The following is an 18,719-nucleotide window of genomic DNA, read 5'->3' on the forward strand; positions in this document are numbered from 1 at the left end:
GGTTTGGTATGGAACAAAACTCAGTAACAGTTTATTTTATTCAGGTACTGAATGTTAGAATGTTAATATTTGGTGGCTCTTGATATTCACATGTTGCTTTATTACCAATATCCCATGTTTGTGCATGTCAAATATCAAAACAATGCATTTTAAAGGAAAAGGCAAGTCTTATTTGTCTATCAAACAGAAGAATTTAAAAAGCAACTTTGAGTTGGTATGACAAAAAACCACTTATGTGAGCTGCAAATCTCAAGTACTTCAACAAGAAGAAATGAATAGTAAGAGCAAAAGTTTTATACTGCCTCCATAATAAAAGTATTCTCCACAAGGAGAAACCTTTATTCCACTGATTGGCTTTGTGCCATTTTAGTCTTTGACCTGACTAATTAAAAAATCATATGCATCTGAACAGTTATGCCACTGTCCTGCATATGTCTATTTTAATGTAAGAAAAAAGTTCTGGGTCTTTTTGAATAGAAGAGCTGTTTTGACGTTGACACAGTAAAGACTGTGGTAAAATATCAGCCTATTGAATATCTAAATAAATAATGCCTATATAACAATGAAACTTTTTTTAAAAAATTTCTAGCTTCATCAAAGTATCACTCAGACAATCCTACTAAGATGCAAGCATTCTTATACTTACAGTTATTTCCATTATCTAAGTAAAATTCTTGGCAGATTAATATCACCTGATATAGCAGTGTCTTTTTAGTAGATGACTGCCTTTTCACCTCACTGGTAGTATTCAAACCCTAGGTATAAATTAGATAGCTACCTTCTGCTGGTAGATGTGCAAATCTCACCATTCACGCAAACATCTTCCCTCAAATTTAATGTTATCATTAAGTAGTATCCACTACGATTAAAAAACATGTTTTTAACACTTCTTACAAAATTGTCATAGGAGGGACTCCTAACTCCTGATTTATTCAGGAAATCTCTAGTCAGGTCTGCAAAACTATGGACAACGTCAAAGGTGTCCAAGAAAGATAAGAAAGAAGTAAACCTATCATCAGTAAGTTTGAATTCACTACAGAACGGCTGCTACTTGCAATAGCAAAGCTCTGCAAATGGAAAAAGTGAAAACCAGTGGCAGATACATCAGACAAGTGGGAAATACGCCCCATCTTTCTTCTAGTCAGAAGTTTCTTCTGGGACAAAGGTTAAAAGGGGTTTAGGAACATAAAAAAATACGAGATCTTCTTACCTAATATATCAACAGGAGTTGCTTTGATTAAAACAGACTGTAATAGGCATAATCTGGAGATGTATTTAGCATTGCTACTTGACTACATTTCTGCCCTATGGGAAGATAAAAATTCAAGATTTCAAGTATGCAGCAAATAGCAAAAACCTAAATTCTCCCTATCACACAAGCTTATATATAACTTTCTGCCTGCACTTAAGTCCTTTGATAAAGCTGAACAGAGGCATGTGCTTAAATACTTTGAATAATGATTTAAATTACTAGATACCTTTATTTACAGTATCTATATTACATGTGCTGAAATCTTCCAAGTCTATTTGCAAATGAAAGGGATATTCCTCATCCATGTTATGCACTGGCTACAACAGGATTATTTGCATTAAGAGAAATGAAGAATTGCCTTTAGAGGCCTGATACTGTAAATTCACAAGTATTGCCTGTTGCATACTTTCCATTGCCATTAACTATTAGAGAATATTACTGGAAGCTGAAGAATCTGTACCCACTGGAAGTCACACAGCTGAATCTGCCCCCTGTTTTGTATAACTATATTCCACTTGAATAATACCTTTTTAGATCAGCATCCCATAAACAAATGAGCTAGTACAGAGTCCTGAGCTTTTGCAGTGCTCCACCTAAGAAAATATTGTTCTCTGACAAATAACTAATTTCAAGCTGAAGACCTATTTCCTTCCTATTTGTGTAATGTACCATGCAAGCAGTGTCTCAAACCACTTTTGGGAAGAAAAACTAAAGCAGAGGATGTGGTATAAATTCCAGAAACCCATGGTGCAAAGATACTGTCTGAGGCCAAATTCTGACCTCATTTTTGTGCATGCAGCAATCAAAGTTAATAAATGGGATGGCAGAAGTTAGTCTTATGTCAAATACATTGCAGTACCCATCCACAAAGCCAGAAGATTCTAAGGAAAAGAATGAGAGAGAAGGGAAATGGAGATACAAGCACGCAGAAGCCAAAATTTCATAATTTCACTGCCAGACAAACCTCAGACTGCAGAAATAGTTAGGGGGCTGAACTTTGGTCCATTTTTTTAAGCAAGAAAATCCCTTTCTATTCCACTTCTTGGGCCACTGTGTGTTTTTAAATCCCAAATAGATTTCCCAATTTATATTGATTTATACCAGACAGCATAGAGCTTCCTTAAGCCACAAGTTTTTCTTGTATACTTAGACGAACTGCAAAGCACAGAAACTTTGCTTATTATTTAACTATGTGTTCCATGAACAGCAGAACTACCAAAGCTTTTTTACAGACTCGCGTCCTTTGTTCTTAACTTTTCTATTAAAGTAATTCTAGCCCTTCCTACCCACCATGTCCTCTGTGAGCCGGACCAGGACAGAGACAGCACATGCTGGCTCCAGTATGCAGAGCCAACACATCCTGAATTTTCAGCGTATTGCTTTCAAACACATTGTACAAAGGCTAAATTCTCCCCAACTTTCCTTCAGTAGGGGCATTCGTTTGAATCATCCTAATCTATTCATTCATCAGTTTTCCCAATAGTCCCAGATTATTTGCTCTGCAACTCCTACTCTTCATTTAAAGCGGCCAATAGGGACATCGGAAAGGACTGACAGGCAGACAGACTGCATGATTAAATAAAACCCATTTCCACAGAAAAACAGCACAAGAGAAAAAGGTGTTTTAAACAGTAGCAGTAGTTCTGAATTCTTTATACCTCCTAGTTTTTTCAGCAATGGAAAAAACAGAAATGAGATCACATATCTTATTATTTTAGTAGCTTCTCCACACAGCTGACAGAAAGAGAACATGGATTTATTTTTCATGCTGAAAAGCTTTTATTCTCACTTTCATACAACTCAATAAATTGCCAAGAGAGTAATTTATTCTCCCCTATGCTCTCCTGAATATCCATACACACACAAAAGATAGATGCTGGCAGGCAGAGCTGTCAGTAGGAATTTCAGCAGAAGTAAATTGTTTAGTACTTATAATGGAGCATAATAGCTGTAATTTCATCTGAACTGTTGCCACTAATAAGCTAATAAAACTACGAGTCAAGACCTAGCCATTCATCACTGTGTAGCCACTGGGAATTTCTCTGTGCACACTTCTACCACAGAGACAGGTAACTCAGTCCTTTAAGTGTTACTATACCTGAAAATGATGAGCCAGGCCTGGCACTTTCTCTCAACAGTGAAAGACACAGCTGCATATCAACTGCAAAGGAATTTCCTATCAGTATTTAACAGGTGTTTTCACAGCTATTCCAATCCTCTGCCAAAATGCAAACTAGCAATTTGAATGCATATGCAGCTGAAAAATGTTTAAAAGGAAATTCAAATATAAAATATAACACAGATATGCAAATATGCATATATGCACACTGCACATTAGTTGGGCAGGAAGCATGTTTTTCTGAAGATCATGGAAGTACCATGAAATATTACAGTTGCTACATATGCACAGATAGAAGTTCATATATATTAGATACTTGGCTAAAGATATTACTGTCATATCACCAGACAGTTGCTCTTCACCTAGAATTTTGGTGAAGCATCTATCAAAATGCTTTAATTTAAATGGTATGATTAAAACGAACTACAACATATTTTCTTGGTCTGAGAAAATATATACAACCAGAATTATACTATATTCTGTGCAGTTTGTGTATGCTCTGAATGAAAGCACAGGATTAGTGTACAAGCTATGAAGGCAATGAAACATAGCCAATTCCAGAAAGAGTGCTTTGATTGTAATAAAGATTATTTTTGCAATGGTACCCTTTCTACTTAGAAACTGCAGATATAGTTGCCTCTGATAGATGAAACTAATTAACCACTCTGCAGGCAGCCACAAAGGTCTATATGGGAGTTCAGAGAGACTGAAGTGGTGAATAAGCCATTAGTTCTCTCCAGAGGAACTAATTTTGATATGCATGTCTTTCATCACTGCTAATCATCCATGATACACATTCTTTCTGCCAAACTCCCTAAGACATATGGGTAGACTTCTGCAAAGTCATAAAAAACCACTATGTACTTTACCTCCCTGTCCAACCTATAGTAGGCAGCAAAAGCGAGCTGTGAACTGCACAGTGCAGGCACGCAGGACAGGCTAGCAACTCAGTGGTTGGCTCGTGACTGATTCAGTATATGAAAACAGTGAGGCCTGCTGTAGGGAGAGAAGAGCAGATGTGGTAAGAAGAGAATGTAAAAAGAAAAGGTCTTTCCTTTACAATGATAGAGAGCATAGCAAGCAAAAACTTGTAAAGAACAAGAAAATAGAAGAATGGAGGAATGAGGCATCACAGAGAACAGGACAAACGTGAAGGCTGACAAAGGCCCCTCAAAATACAGTATTTCGTGCCTACATTGGGTGATATTTGTCAGAATTGATTCACTCAAGTTTATTGAATCAGCTTACATATGGCAATAGTCACATGACAAAGATTAGAAGCAAACTCAGAACAATCACTCTACCATCAAAATTTATAGTATGCCATGGAAGATTTCTTGTATCTCCTTGAAAGTAGGAATAGGTTGGTGCTTTCTATTTTAAGTGGGAAAAACATTATGTATAACATTATTTCCTATAACCAAAAGAGAGCCCATTTCATTATTTTGGTAATTGTGTGTATCTGAATTCTGGCTAAGATATGGACTAATTTTCATGCTCTCCCATAAGGCTCATGTAGCAGCTGGCATGAAGATGAAAGCTTGTATACCATCTTACATATTAGCTTTAATTATCTGGTAAGAGTTGCATCATGAACACACTGCATAAGGATTTCTGGGCAGAAGTACCAACATTACCTTTGGTTACCATAAATAATTCTCACTACAATGTTAATAATGTCTGTAAACCCTTCTGGACAAGCTAATCTCTCATCTGGAGAAACCAGAGGAGGGAATATCGGCAGCAAGAAGATAAGAGCATAGATTTTTTTTTTTCCGCGCTACTGATAGTAATTATTCACATTTCTCAAAAATAATTACTAAAATGGAAACTTCCATTCTCCTAACCACTTCTCTTAGATGGATCCTTACTACTTCATCAAATATCATTAATCATAACAGAGCTCTGCCTGTGTAAGCAAACCTTAGCAATCAAGGTCCAAGTAACTAGATTTTCAGAGCACAGGCATTATATTGTTCTATAATTCTGTGGGCAATTTTTTAAAAATATCCACTTCATATGAGAAAAGCAGACCACTTGTGGTTTTTCTTATGCTTATATATTTAGCAGGTCTTACATAGTATTTCTTTAGCATAGTACCTAATAGGGAACAGAAGTGACAAGGTTTCATTAGCCCTTCTAATCAGAAGTTTTAGTGTCAGCATGGACCAGAACTGCTCAAAATTGGATTAAGAAAATCTGCCTGCATGAACAGAAATAAACAGTTGTATGAGAGAGCTAGAGATTTTTTCCTTAATAAACTAAGATTATAGCCTTCGGGTATGCTCAGAGAAAAATCTAGAAAACATTCTACAACTATACCCCAAAAACTCAAGCCAGAAGGAGAATGAGGATTTGCTTGGGGAGATTCCAAAGTGAACACCTGAATATTTCTAGCTGGCCCCAGGCACAATAAGTTGCATTCCCAACAAATGCAGGTGCCTCAAGATTTTTTTTTTTTTTTTTTTTTTTTTTTTTTTTTTTTTTTTAGGAACTTCGACCCTAACTTTATTCCCTAAATGAATCTTGCTTCCATACAGAGCCCTACTAACTCCAGTGCAGCCCCACCTTCCTGCAGGCAATGTCTACAGTCTGTGTAGAAGCAAGGGTGAAATAGGATCCCACACTTGCAAACATTTACTTGATGTCTTTATTATCTACCTTTACTACTGCTCCTCCAGATAGTCAAGCTAAGTATCTTTGAGTATGTGACAGGCAGATTTGGACCTTCATAGTTTGATTTCTAATACATACAGGTAGCACTTTAAATAACTCAATTAAAATTTTTTCAGAAAATCAAACGACTGGTTTATGTGCCTAACTTTAGGAGCTAATTCAAGCATCCATTTTTACCTTTTTTCATCAAACATAGCCTGAAATTTCATCAGAAAGTGTTGTAAGTTCTTACACCTGACTTATTCTGTGGCTCTTCTAGTAGATATTTGGAGTCTTATCCTGGTGGCTCTGTGAACAGATTAAACATTGAGATTTCCTAGATGATGTATGCTACAGGAAAGTGATAAATACATATGACACAACATGCAATGTGCCCTTGTGGCAAAGGTAGCCAACAGCGTCCTGGGCTGTGTTAGAAAAGTTTCACCAGCAGGACAAGGGAGGTGGTGCTTCCCCTCTACGCAGATGTGCCATCATCAGTGCTGCAGTGCTGTGACCAGTTCTGCGCTTTCCACTACAAGGGACATGGACACACTGGAGCAAGTTCAATGAAAAGCTGGCAACATCATTAAGAGGCAGGAACATCTGTCATACAAAGAGAGGTTGAGAGAGCTAGGACTGTTTAGCCTAGAAAAGAGAAAGCTCAGGGGGTGTTATCAATGTGTATAAACACCTGATGAGGTGACTAAAGACAATAGAGCCAGACTCTTCTCAGTGGTGTCCAGTGACAGGACATGAAGCAATGGGCACAAGTTGAAACACAGGAAAGTGTTTAACCATCAACAATGCACCTTTCTTCCTGTGAGGGTGATCAAGCACTGGAATAGGATAGTCCAAAGCCCAGCTAGACATGGTCCTGAGCAACCTGCTCTAGCTGACCCTGCTTTCAGCAGGTGGGTTGGTCTAGACCATCTCCAGAGGCATCTTCCAGCCTCAGCCACTCCATGGTTCTAAATTGCTCAGTTTTAAACTCCTGGGAGCACAGCCAGGAATTCCCACAGGAATTCCAGTTCCAAAGATAGACTTTGGAACTGATCACTAGCTCTACTGTAAAGGTATTAGAAATACTGCCTATATTAATCAGCTGCTAAACAAAAGAAAGCATTGCTGAAATGCACCTCTAATAGCAGGCTCCCAAGACACAAAAGCAATTATAATCAGATGGCTGTTCTGATACAGATTTTTCAAACCACACTGCACAGCACCATCTTCTGGTGACCAAAAGTTGGATTTTTTTTTCTTTCAGGCTTTGAGAAAAAGCTCTAACCATATCAAAGATAATTTTCATATAAGAAATAGTAATGTTGTTTAAAAATAAGCAATTTAAAATAAACAACATCTATAAAACACAGAAGTCACCAAAATTTTTTTATTAACCCCTGTGATCCCTAGAAACACACAAAGTGAAAAAATATCCTTTAAAATGTCTTACCCTCTTCATCAAGAGGACAAGGCATCAACCTTGTTCTGTTTTCTGCAAGTAAAGAAAAATACATATTGCTTACATAGTAAACAATGAAATCTCAAAGTATGTATCACAACACAATGTTCTTCTGAGCTTGTATGTGGACCCTCAATGACGAGATGCAGATCTGCTTTCTGGAAGAGCTTTAGAATATGGGAAGAACTGTTGAGCTTGCTCTGGCATGAGCCCAAAGACATACCCATGAAAAACAGAAGTGTGCCAAGTAGACCATGAACACATCATTGCTCAAACTGAATCTCCATGAGCAGGCTGCACAAAAACAAGCAGGCTAGAATTTACACTTAGAAAATAAGCCACTCTAAAGTATTCTGCTTGTTACTAGCTTGCTACACTGACAAATAACCTTACTATCACCATGTTTCCTTTTCATTTGTTGAATTTTCCAACAAAAAGAAACCAGTCAATAGTTTGATGCAAGTTACTTGATTATGCAATCACTGTTCAATTAACTCTGCTTTCTTGCACAAATGACTCAACTAGTAAGAGTCATTTGTATCTGGTAGTTTCCCAGGTTTGCATACAAGCATTTTTAACTAGACTATGAAAACAGAACAAAGGAATGAATACATGAAATAGGAAAATTCTAGACAAACCAACCAGGAATGCTTAGGAATAAAGGAAAGGTGCTGTTTCCTTGCTTTGTTTGCCATGTAAAATGCAGAGTCTCTCACAACATTACACATGAAAGCTTTTCTTCCAATGTAGTAGCACTAGTATAACCAAAGTAAATTAAGCATATCTAAGCTGCTTTTTTTATATATACAACCAACACCTTTAGGAAATAAATGAATCCACATACCTCTTTGTTTTGAAATTAACTGCTCTATGTGGAGTGTAAGATACCCCATAGTGCTGTCACTGTGCTACAGCAACACACTCTGGGGTTTTACTGCACTGCAGGAGGCCTTCTGCAAATTCAGAGGCACCTACTGGCCTAGCTTTCCTCAGGATTTACCAGCCCACCACTATTTTCAAGATAAGGCAGCACAGACAGAACACCAGCTGGGCACTGCCACCTCAACTTTGTTTTAGCAAGGGCAGGGTGAGGCCGAGGGGCCGGCAGCTGCGCAGGCTCACCTGGAGCGCCACACGGCCGGAGGAGAGAAGAGCCTGGTGGCGCCCAGGAACAAGCCAGCATCTGAGCCCCGCTGACGGGAGTGCTGGTGCGCAACACCGCGGTGAGGCTTTGAGAAGCGCCCCGCGGGCCCGGCACCCTCAGGAACCGATGGACACGCTAAGGAAGAAGGCCGCCACCCGCGCCGCGGCCGCCTCACAGCCCCCCGCTTCCCGCCACGCTCATTTTAAAGGCTTCGGTGACGTCACCGCTGAAGCGGGCAGCCGTGAGACGCGCGTTGCCCCGCCCCCCGCGCTCGGCTGCGGCCTCGCGGCGCGCACGTGCGACGCCCCCTGCCGGGTCTCTCGAGGGGGCCGCGGGCGGCGCCGATAGGCGGAGGCTGGGGGGGGCGGGGCGGGGGTGGCGCGCAGGCGCGGTGCGGTGCGTGGCCGGGCCGCGGGTGGGTGGCCGGCCGGGCGGGAGGCGGCCGCCGGGGCGCGGGGCGAGCGCTCCCATGAGCAAGCGGTGCCCGCCGGCCGCCGCCTCGCTGCTGCGGGGGCTCGTCGGCCCCGCTGCCCTCTGCCTGGGCAGGAGCATGAGCCTCTGCGGGGCGCCGGCCGCCTGCGCCGCGGGGCCTGCGGGCGGCGGCAGCGGCGCGGGCTTCTCCTCAGCGCGGCTGAGCCCGCCGTGGCTGCGGCTGCCTGAGGTGCCGGGCGCGGAGCCGCACCGGGCCAACGAGCTGCTGCTGCTGCTGCCGCCGGCCCCGCGCGGCCCGGCCCCGCCGCAACATCACGTTGTCTACTTCCCGGGGGACGTGCAGGTACGGCGGGGCGGGCTGCGGGCGGCCGAGGGCGATAAGCAATGGCGGGTGGGAGCGGCCCGGGCGGCTGAGGGGACCGGGAGGGCGGGAGCGGGGAAGCGGCGCTGGAGGGAGCCGCTGGCCGCACGGGCTCTGCGGGGGGTGAGGGGTGGGGAGAGGGTGGCGGCCGCAGCTCCCGCGGCGGAAACGGCATCGCCGGGCTGCGGGGATCCCGCCGCGGCGAGTCAGAGCTCTGCCCTGGGGGAAGCATCTCTTGGGCGCTCTCTGCCCGTTACCGTCGGGTGAACGTAGCGGGAATGGGCCGTTCTTGAAACCTGAAATGGAGCAGCAATGGAGGGGGAGTCTTCTGTAGCACTGCCTCAGATTGACATTTCTGGCGGTGACGGCAATGTCTGAAATCGTATCAAAGAGTGTTGGTGGAGAGAAGACGATGAAATCCTAAGATGGCAAGTTGTCGTCATCAGGCTTAGCACCACGTCTCTGTGCAGGTGTACAGACATCCCAGACCCTGTCCTGTGGGTATTTCACAGGCGCTGACGCTTTCTCAGCATGTCCTGAAGAAGGCATGTGTTGTCTCTGAGTTGACAAGAAATTTAAAAGAGACTCTGAAGTGCTGTCCCTAAGCATGTGGTCGACCTCTGTAACATTACATACTCTGGTACTCTGGGTAGTCAGTTAATCTCGAAAGTCATTACTTCTGAAAAGCAGGGGTAGTGTCTTTTTGTTGTAGGGAAAGGCTTTCCTTTTCTGTAAGGTAAAAATGCAGAACTTTGTGGACTTTCATTTGAAGGATTGGGATGGCCTAAGAAAACCTTTCTGATTACCATTCCTGGCTATGGCTTTATTATTCCTTAATAAAATAAACTAATCAGTATTCTCTGCCATTATGAATTCAGAGGTGAGAATCGTTCATGACTTGGGGGTTAATTTTTTTCCATCTGTACCCCATATGGATGTGAACAAGGGGAATAAAGACTCCCTGCAGCTGGATGAGAGGGAAATCTTTTTTTCCTGTATAAAAGATAGAAAACTTATTACAAAGTTTTAAGTCTATTGTTGGTTTCTAATATATATAACTTTGTAATAAGAGTGTTTCTGCAGAAATATGGATTACAAACCAACAATATATTTTGTTGGTTTGTAATAAATACTATTTCTGCAGATTGAGATAATACAGTAAAATTATGTATTCTGTGTCACACTAAGTTGAATAATACTTTAATTTTCTCTTGGAGTGAAGTAAACAAAAATTATGAATACTTCCATGTGCTTATTTTTATTCTGTTAATTTTGGGGGTATTAAAAATGTGTGGTAAAAATATTAAAGTAGAATAAGTAAATCTAAATATGCCAGTTTCTTTAATATGTTTCTTGTTCTGGAAGCCTAGCAAGTGAGCGCCTCTTCAGTGCATGTTTCTCTGTTAGTTGCAGTCCTTTCTTATGAATATAAGTACGCTAGACAGAGCTGAAGTCTTTTTCACAATGTAGTAATGCATCTTTTCTATTTTTTTTTAATTTTTCAGAACTATCATGACATCATGTCTTGCCACCCAGAAAATTTTCAGTGGGAGCACTGGAGTTTTGAAAATGTTGCTACCATACTTGCTCGCCGGTTCCCTAATAGCTTTATTTGGGTTGTAAAGTGTTCTCGAATGCACCTGCACAAATTCAGTTGTTACGACAACTTTGTGGCGAGCAACATGTTTGGAGCACCAGAGCACAGCACTGACTTTGGAGCTTTCAAGCATCTCCATGCATTGCTAGTTAATGCATTCAGACTCTCTCAGAATATTCTGCTGCCCCAGAAAAGTGTGCATGGTGTCAGCAAGGATGCAAAAATAGCTGCTTGTAAATCACAGCCGCAGTCTGTTCCTACAACAAATGGCTGCTCATCCACAGAAAGAGAGAGAGATTGTGAATGCTCTAATAATTCTGCTATGAACTTCATTATACCGTCTGCTGTAGGTGCAGTGTCGTTTACTTTGATTGGCTTCAGTAAAGGTTGTGTGGTTTTGAACCAGCTGCTTTATGAGCTGAAGGAAGCTAAAAAAGACAAGAATACACATCCCTTCTTAAAAAACATAAAAGCAATTTACTGGTTGGATGGTGGTCACTCGGGAGGAAGCAATACTTGGGTTACTTACCCTGAAGTGCTGAAAGAACTTGCAGAGACAGGAATTGAAGTTCATGCTCATGTTACACCATATCAAGTGTTTGACACAATGAGGTCATGGATTGGGAGAGAGCATGAGAAATTTGTACAGATACTTGAAGAATTTGGTGTGGAAATAAATGATCAACTACATTTCGCTAATGATGTTGCCTCCTTAGATAACCATTTCAGAGTTCATGAAGTTTTTTGAGACTGTAGGCATATGAATAGTATATTCGTTGTAAAAGCACTTTTAACACTGTAAATGTTGTCATCTAGATTTACAACTTGGAGCAGATGCTTTCTGAAGAGAATACTAGATCAGTCCTGCGTTGCTAATAGATACTATATATAAATTTCAGTAGCTTAAAAAGGAGGATTGGGACCCCATACCTACAACAGATGTCATTTGATTAGTGGAAAAAAGTGTTATGAAGAACAATCCTATACATGGTTTTTTGTTAAATGTGAACTTTTATTCTCAAACTGTTGGCATAATTTTTAGTCCTGGATGTCTAACGTCGTATACTGCCTTTAATGGGAGTTTAAAGTACTGAAGACTTTCAAATGTCTTCCAGGGCTAAAAGCTTTGGTCTTCGTCAATAACAGACATAACGTTAGTTTTTTGGCTTAAGGAAAATGATGATTGTTAGAACAATCTTAGTTATATATTTTGGTGAAAACTGTTTTAATTAGTTAATTAGATCTTCCAGTTTTGTAACATTTCTCCTAACTGAAACAAAGTCACAAATATTTACCTTTGGAATAATAGTGCCAACCCATTTTTCTTCCTTATGTGTGCCTTGCCTTTTCTGTCGCTATGAAGTTTCATTAGTTCATTGTGTAGTATCTGCTAGTGAATAGCCGTTTCATCTGGGGGCTTGAAAATTTTGACATAGCTATGTTAAGTGACCAAGAATGTTCATGAAGGTGTAGCTTTTTGCTGTTTCAACATACCTTGCTATTGCTTTGACTAACTTCTATAAGGACCAGCAGTAATATCTATATATTCAAGTCAAGAGGTGTCTTTATCCCTACCTTGGACTGGTGAGGTTTTTCTTGCTGATTGCTGCGTTGATGTTGATCTAAATCGAGCCATAAGTACATAACATATTACAAGTTGCATAAAAAATTTTAGACTATGTTGACTGTAGCTGTTTCAAAATGCTTCGGTTTTTAAAACTATTATCTCCTTTAAATGTATTGCAGTAGTTGCTTCTAGAGCCACCCAAAATCTATTTTCAGAGCCTAATTTTTCATACAGAAAAAAACCCCCTCTAATTAAATACAAAGCTGGACAAATCAGATATGAAAGATGTAATGTAGTTCAGGCCCCAAACCTGAATGTTCTTTAGAAAGAATTACTGAAAGATGGACAAATGAGGGTATTAGTGGAACTTTTCTGCTGTTGTAAGTAACTTTCCATTTATCTACAAATAAATCTTAGAATCAGTCTTAAAGACAACTGCAGCTATTAACAATGAACCAGTAGCTTAAAATGGTTTTGGATTTCCTGGAAGTGTAGGAATAGAAAAGCAAGTTAGCAAAACACTGTGAAGATTACACATACAAATGTGGCTCCGTTCTGAAAAAAGGCATTTTATTCAACTTTGTTCCTATGTTTGATGGCTGAGCAACATCTTCCCCCTGCTTCTTGCTTCCCATGACTCTTACACTGTGGAAGGAAAGTCCTGGGTCATCTTTCTTCTATTGGCGTCATTAAAACTTACAAGGTTCACTGGAGACAGCATTTTCGCAACTCTTGCAGAGGTCGTGCACATGTTAGTGATAACTGAAGAATGAGAAAAGTGTGTTGAACTCTTAAGAAAATTTTCTTACTACTTAAAATATTAAAAGTAGTAGAAAGTGTGCACCTTATAATGTGAAAGTGAACTCTATTGCTAATAATAATTAGACTAATGTACCTAGTTGATCAAAAGGGGAAATAATCTATTTTAATTGATGGAGAAAAGTGCAACATGCAAACCAACTCTAACATCTTATAAAAGAATCTGAAATCTAGTTCCATCTGCTTTTTTTTAAAGCTCTTTCTTGGAGACTTTGTTCAACTCTATTTATTGATTACCTTCTTAATGGGCTCATAACAACTTGTTTATGTGTTCCAAGGAAGGCTATTTCCCTTTTTTGGTCCTTTTGATAACACTTGCAGCATATGCGAGGACTTTTTTCTGTAAAGGAAATATGGGTCACCTAACAAAATGGTTTTAATAGAAAGCCTACAAATTGCTTGAAATATCTTTAATTATCCACTTATAAAATACAATTTAAAAAAATAAACAACAGAAACCCCAAAACACACCACTAATCTTGCTCCCTCTCAGTTTCAGACTGACCAGGCTAACTTGGGTATGCTAAAACTTGCCCTATCCAATAACAGTGGAGATCCCAGACCAATTTCTAAACAATTCTGTGCCAGCCAAAACAGCAGGAGTAGGTTGTTGCAAGCTTTTGGAAACAGCTGTTAAAATATTGACATTGTCTTCAGAAGTTTCTGGATGGCTGTCCTATGAAAATAATATTAACCTGTTTGATGGGGGCTGCTTACGATAACTGTTAAATAAAATAGGCTTGAGTGTTGCTGTATTAATTTGAAGAATAAGCACTTTGTTGTAAAACTAATCTTGTGAGACCTCATGTTGTGGAGGGAAACTGACTGGTTGTTTTTCATTCTCTGAACAGCTGTAGTACTCTGTTGGAATGTGCCTCTGTCATTCACTACAATGCATGCTAAAAATAAATTTTGCAAACAATGTAGAAAATAAACTATTTCTAATGGGTGAAACCACTTCGATGTGAATGCAAAACCATTAAACAAGTAATGTGCAGTTAAGTTTTGTGGATTCAGCTTTATCAGGTGTTTGTGGAGACCTAGTTTAAAAAAATCAGATTTGATAGCTTTTCTTCAAGGAGGCTTTGTATTTGTGTAGTCAGCACCTGTAATTCTAAAACAGCTTACTGTCATCTCGCATGCATGGGAAAGCTAGCATGAAGTACCCAAGGGTGCGAACATTTCTATGTTAGGATGAAATGGGTCATAGTTTGTATATGCCTGTTTTTTGATGTTAACTGTAAAGGCAGTTTTTAATAAGCTTAGATGTAAATGCCTAACGTTAAGTGATTCTCATGCTTACAGTGGTTTAGTTCAAGACACTTCTGTTTTTCAATGGAGTGAGCAACATTACACAGGCCTTAGTACAAACTAGTATGTAATAGCTGGTATTCGTTATATTACATGCTTGTTTCTTGTACAATAGACAAGATATTCTTCAGGTTTTGAGAAATGCTAAAATGTTTTAAGCTGTGCCTGTTAAATTCCTTTAAAACAAGGCTTGATTCTGTGAAATTGTCCAGATTCTGTATGACTTAAATGATTTTATTTTGTGTGCATCTTAAATACTAGAAACTTTGGTAACCTTCTTCCTATCTAGGACTAATTTAATCGCATCTCTGTAAATGCTGCTGCATGAATTAGTATTGGTCCCTAATTTTGAAAGGTGATTAAGGGTCCAAGTCTTAACATGTTGCTGAAAGGAGCGATCTTTTCTGTCCTCCCATTGATAACATCCTGCTGCCTCCCTTATGTTAGCACAAGCACTTGATGGTGAGCTGTTCTATCTTACTAAATTAGCATTATTGCTGATAGAGATAACAGGAGTGCTATGTATTTAAATAGTCATAGAAATTATTTTAAATAAGACTGCTAAGTCAGTTCACGAGTTAGCATGTTACAACTGTGGATATTCACAGATAAAAGTGATTGTGCATCATCGTGTGCTCAAGTTTTCCCAACAGGTTCTTTTTGAGCTATTTGCAGAAAGAAAACATCGCCTGTTTTTTCTTCCAACTGTTAAGGGAGAAGCCGCTGCCCGAGCATTCACACACCAATCAAGGAGTCACACACACACCACCCGAGACTTTAACTGCTAGGACCGGAGTCCCTTTGCAGTGGGCGACTCCACTGGGTCGACGGGTGCCCCTTTTGGCTCCTCGCACACACACACTCACTCTCGGGCGCTTCCTCTTCCCTCAGGCTCGACCCTAGGTTTCCTGAAGCAGAGTCTCTAATCAAGGCCTTCGAAATAAAAGCGTAATTTATTCTGTCTATGGTGCACAAATTTAGACAGCTTGAGCTGGGTGCCTCCGGAGAGGGACCCCAAACACTAAAATCCTTGGGCAGTTATACAGTCTTACGCTCTTACAATCTGTGTTCCCACCCCTCACACAACAGTCCGGTCCAATAGTAATATTCAGGTCTGGAGTCGTCTTATTTTTCATTGGGTCCTTTTTCTTGTCTCTAGGCAGGTTCTTTCTTTTCCTGTTTCTGGGGCTGTGGTTTAGGCTAGTGGTTATTATGTCTCCTTTTTCTGGCTCAAACTGGCTCTGGGGTTTTCCAAATTTTCTTATTTCTCCAATCGGAAAATTGGTCAACATTAAGCAAGAGCATTAAGCAAGCTATAAGTTCTGCTTTATCATGAACAACTATTTTTAAGTGGTTAAACAAAGTCCTTAAAGCCTTTTAAAACATATTAACAGCTTTTATAATTTTATATACATTCCTGTGCTATTATAGCCTCACAATCTTAACTCGTTATTGCCATGCACTGTTCACATTGTGTTTGGGTCTAGTCCACACGCTCATGTAGCTCAGCTTTGCCGCCTTCCACAGCACTTCTTATGGTGCTTCTTACAATGCTGTCTTTCCTAAGCTAACAGTTACTTCATCTCTGCAGATAAAGAATATTTTTTGTCTCATACAGACTGAAAGTTGAAGCACTGAGGTTAAAGTATCCCCATTGTCGTAGTTTAACCCCAGCCAGCAGCTAAGCACCAGGCAGCAGCTCACTCACTTCCCCCCCCCCCGCCCCGCTCCCAGTGGGATGGGGAGGAGAATCAGGAAAGAAGGTAAAACTCGTGGGTTGAGATAAGAACCGTTTAATAACTAAAGTAAAATATAATACTAACAATAATAATGAAATATAATAATAGTAATAGTTGTAATGACAAGGAATATAACAAAAAAAAGAAGAGGGAAAAAAAAAGAAAAAAAGCCAGTGATGCACAACACAATTGCTCACCACCCGCTGACCGATGCCCGAGCAGTGATCTGCCCCTCCTGGCCAACTCCCCCCTGTTATATACTGGGCATGATGTTCTATGGTATGGAATATCCCTTTGGCTAGTTTGGGTCAGCTGCCCCGGCTCTGCTCCCTCCCAGCTTCTTGCACACCTGCTTGCTGGCAGAGCATGGGAAACTGAAAAATCCTTGACTTAGGATAAGCGCTACTTAGCAACAATTAAACCATCAGCATGTTATCAACATTATTCTCACACTAAATCCAAAACACAGCACTGTACCAGCTACTAAGAAGAGAATTAACTCTATCCCAACCGAAATCAGGACACCCATCCATTTATCTTGAATGCTTATTTTAAATTACATGGGGTCTTATCAGTTAATATGAGAGAATTTAAAGAATAGTAAAAATTTTTGAATATGTGTGCTCTGTTGTGAGCCACATTTTTAGGTACATCACTGCCTAGCAGAATCCACAAACGTGAATTGTGTGTCTGGTGTCCCTGTGCAATACAAAAGCAAAGGCGGACGTCTCAGACTGCAATCCCCAAAAGACAGCCTTTTCAAATCATAGAATCACAGAATGGTTTGGGTTGGAAGGGACCTTAAAGATCATCTAGTTCCAACCCCTGTGCCATGGGCAGGGACACCTTCCACTAGACCAGGTTGCTCAAAGCCCCATCCAGCCTGTTGCCCATAACCTCTCTGGGCAACCTGTTCCAGTGCTTCACCACCCTCACAGTGAAGAACTTCTTCCTTACATCTCATCTAACTCTACCCTCTTCCAGTTTAAAGCCGTTACCCCTTGTCCTATCACTACATGCCCTTGTAAAAAGTCCCTCTCCGGCTTTCTTGTAGGCCCCCTTTAGGTACTGGAAGGCTGCTCTAAGGTCTCCCCAGAGCCTTCTCTTCTCCAGGCTGAACAACCCCAACTCTCTCAGTCTGTCTTCATAGGAGAGGTGCTCCAGCCCTCTGATCATCTTCGTCGCCCTCCTCTGGACTCACTCCAACAGGTCCATGTCCTTCTTATGTTGGGGGCCCCAGAGCTGAATGCAGTACTCCAGGTGGGGTCTCACGAGAGCAGAGTGGAGGGGGAGAATCACCTCCCTCAACCTGCTGGTCACTCTTCTTTTGATGCAGCCCAGGATATGGTTGGCTTTCTGGGCTGCGAGCACACATTGCCGGGTCATGTTGAGCCATCACCACCAAGTCCTTCTCCTCAGGGCTGCTCTCAATCCACTCATCACTCAGCCTGTATTTGTGCTTGGGATTGCCCCAACTCATGTGCAGGACCTTGCACTTGGCCTTGTTGAACTTCATGAGGTTTGCATGGGCCCACCTCTCAAGCCTGTCAAGGTCCCTCTGGATGGCATCCCTTCCCTCCAGCATGTCGACCGCACCACACAGCTTGGTGACGTTGGCAAACTCGCTTTCTGTTGGTCTTACTGATCTTTTAACTCTGTTCAGAGGCAAGGTGACTGTTTTTAACTTGCATAAAATAACATTAAGTCATTAAGCCAGTAATGCAAGGTCATATAACACCTATGTGGCAGGCACTGCTTGTCCCACTGCCAGACATACTGTTCCTGACGAAATTCATTCTATCAGTATCAACAGCATAATTCACTCTCCCCACTGACAAAAACACTTGCACAGGATTAGCTGTTCCACGTCACTGTGGAAACCATGGAAAACTGATTCAGGCAGTCATTTTGCATATAGTGTAGTGTGAGTTATAAAGTAGTGATGGCTTTGTCATCATTTCCTGTCATTAGGGCTTCATTACATGTTTCCAAGTGACCCAAGAAGTGGCGAATTCTACTTAAGCAAATTACCAGAAAAGCATCTGGTAGAACAAAAGGGAAAAATAAATTCTACCTGTTTTTTCTTCATGTATATAGACATCTCATGTACTTGAAAAGGAGCAGAATGCCATTACTTCAAGGTTCAGAATAAATTTTCCTTCTTTTAGTAAGCTTTCAGAGAGCATTTTCAGTCACAATTGTTAGTTTCCTTTGTTAAACTTGGCACTTCAGAGCTGAGTTGTTTCTAAAGAAAGCACTGC

The 18,719-nt window shown here is 40.8% G+C and overlaps 1 protein-coding gene across 1 annotated transcript; it reads left to right on the forward strand.

Annotated features, from left to right (window-relative positions):
• The first annotated feature begins 9,101 nt into the window (after positions 1 to 9,101).
• On the forward strand, positions 9,102 to 14,891 carry C7H2orf69 (chromosome 7 C2orf69 homolog). The gene is made up of 2 exons (XM_050899697.1): positions 9,102 to 9,407; positions 10,931 to 14,891. The coding sequence occupies exons 1-2, from the start codon at positions 9,102 to 9,104 to the stop codon at positions 11,768 to 11,770; spliced, it is 1,146 nt and encodes a 381-aa protein (XP_050755654.1). The 3' UTR covers positions 11,771 to 14,891.
• The last annotated feature ends 3,828 nt before the right edge of the window (positions 14,892 to 18,719 follow it).

Source organism: Gymnogyps californianus, chromosome 7, assembly GCF_018139145.2.
Source record: "Gymnogyps californianus isolate 813 chromosome 7, ASM1813914v2, whole genome shotgun sequence".
Lineage (NCBI taxonomy): Eukaryota > Metazoa > Chordata > Aves > Accipitriformes > Cathartidae > Gymnogyps > Gymnogyps californianus.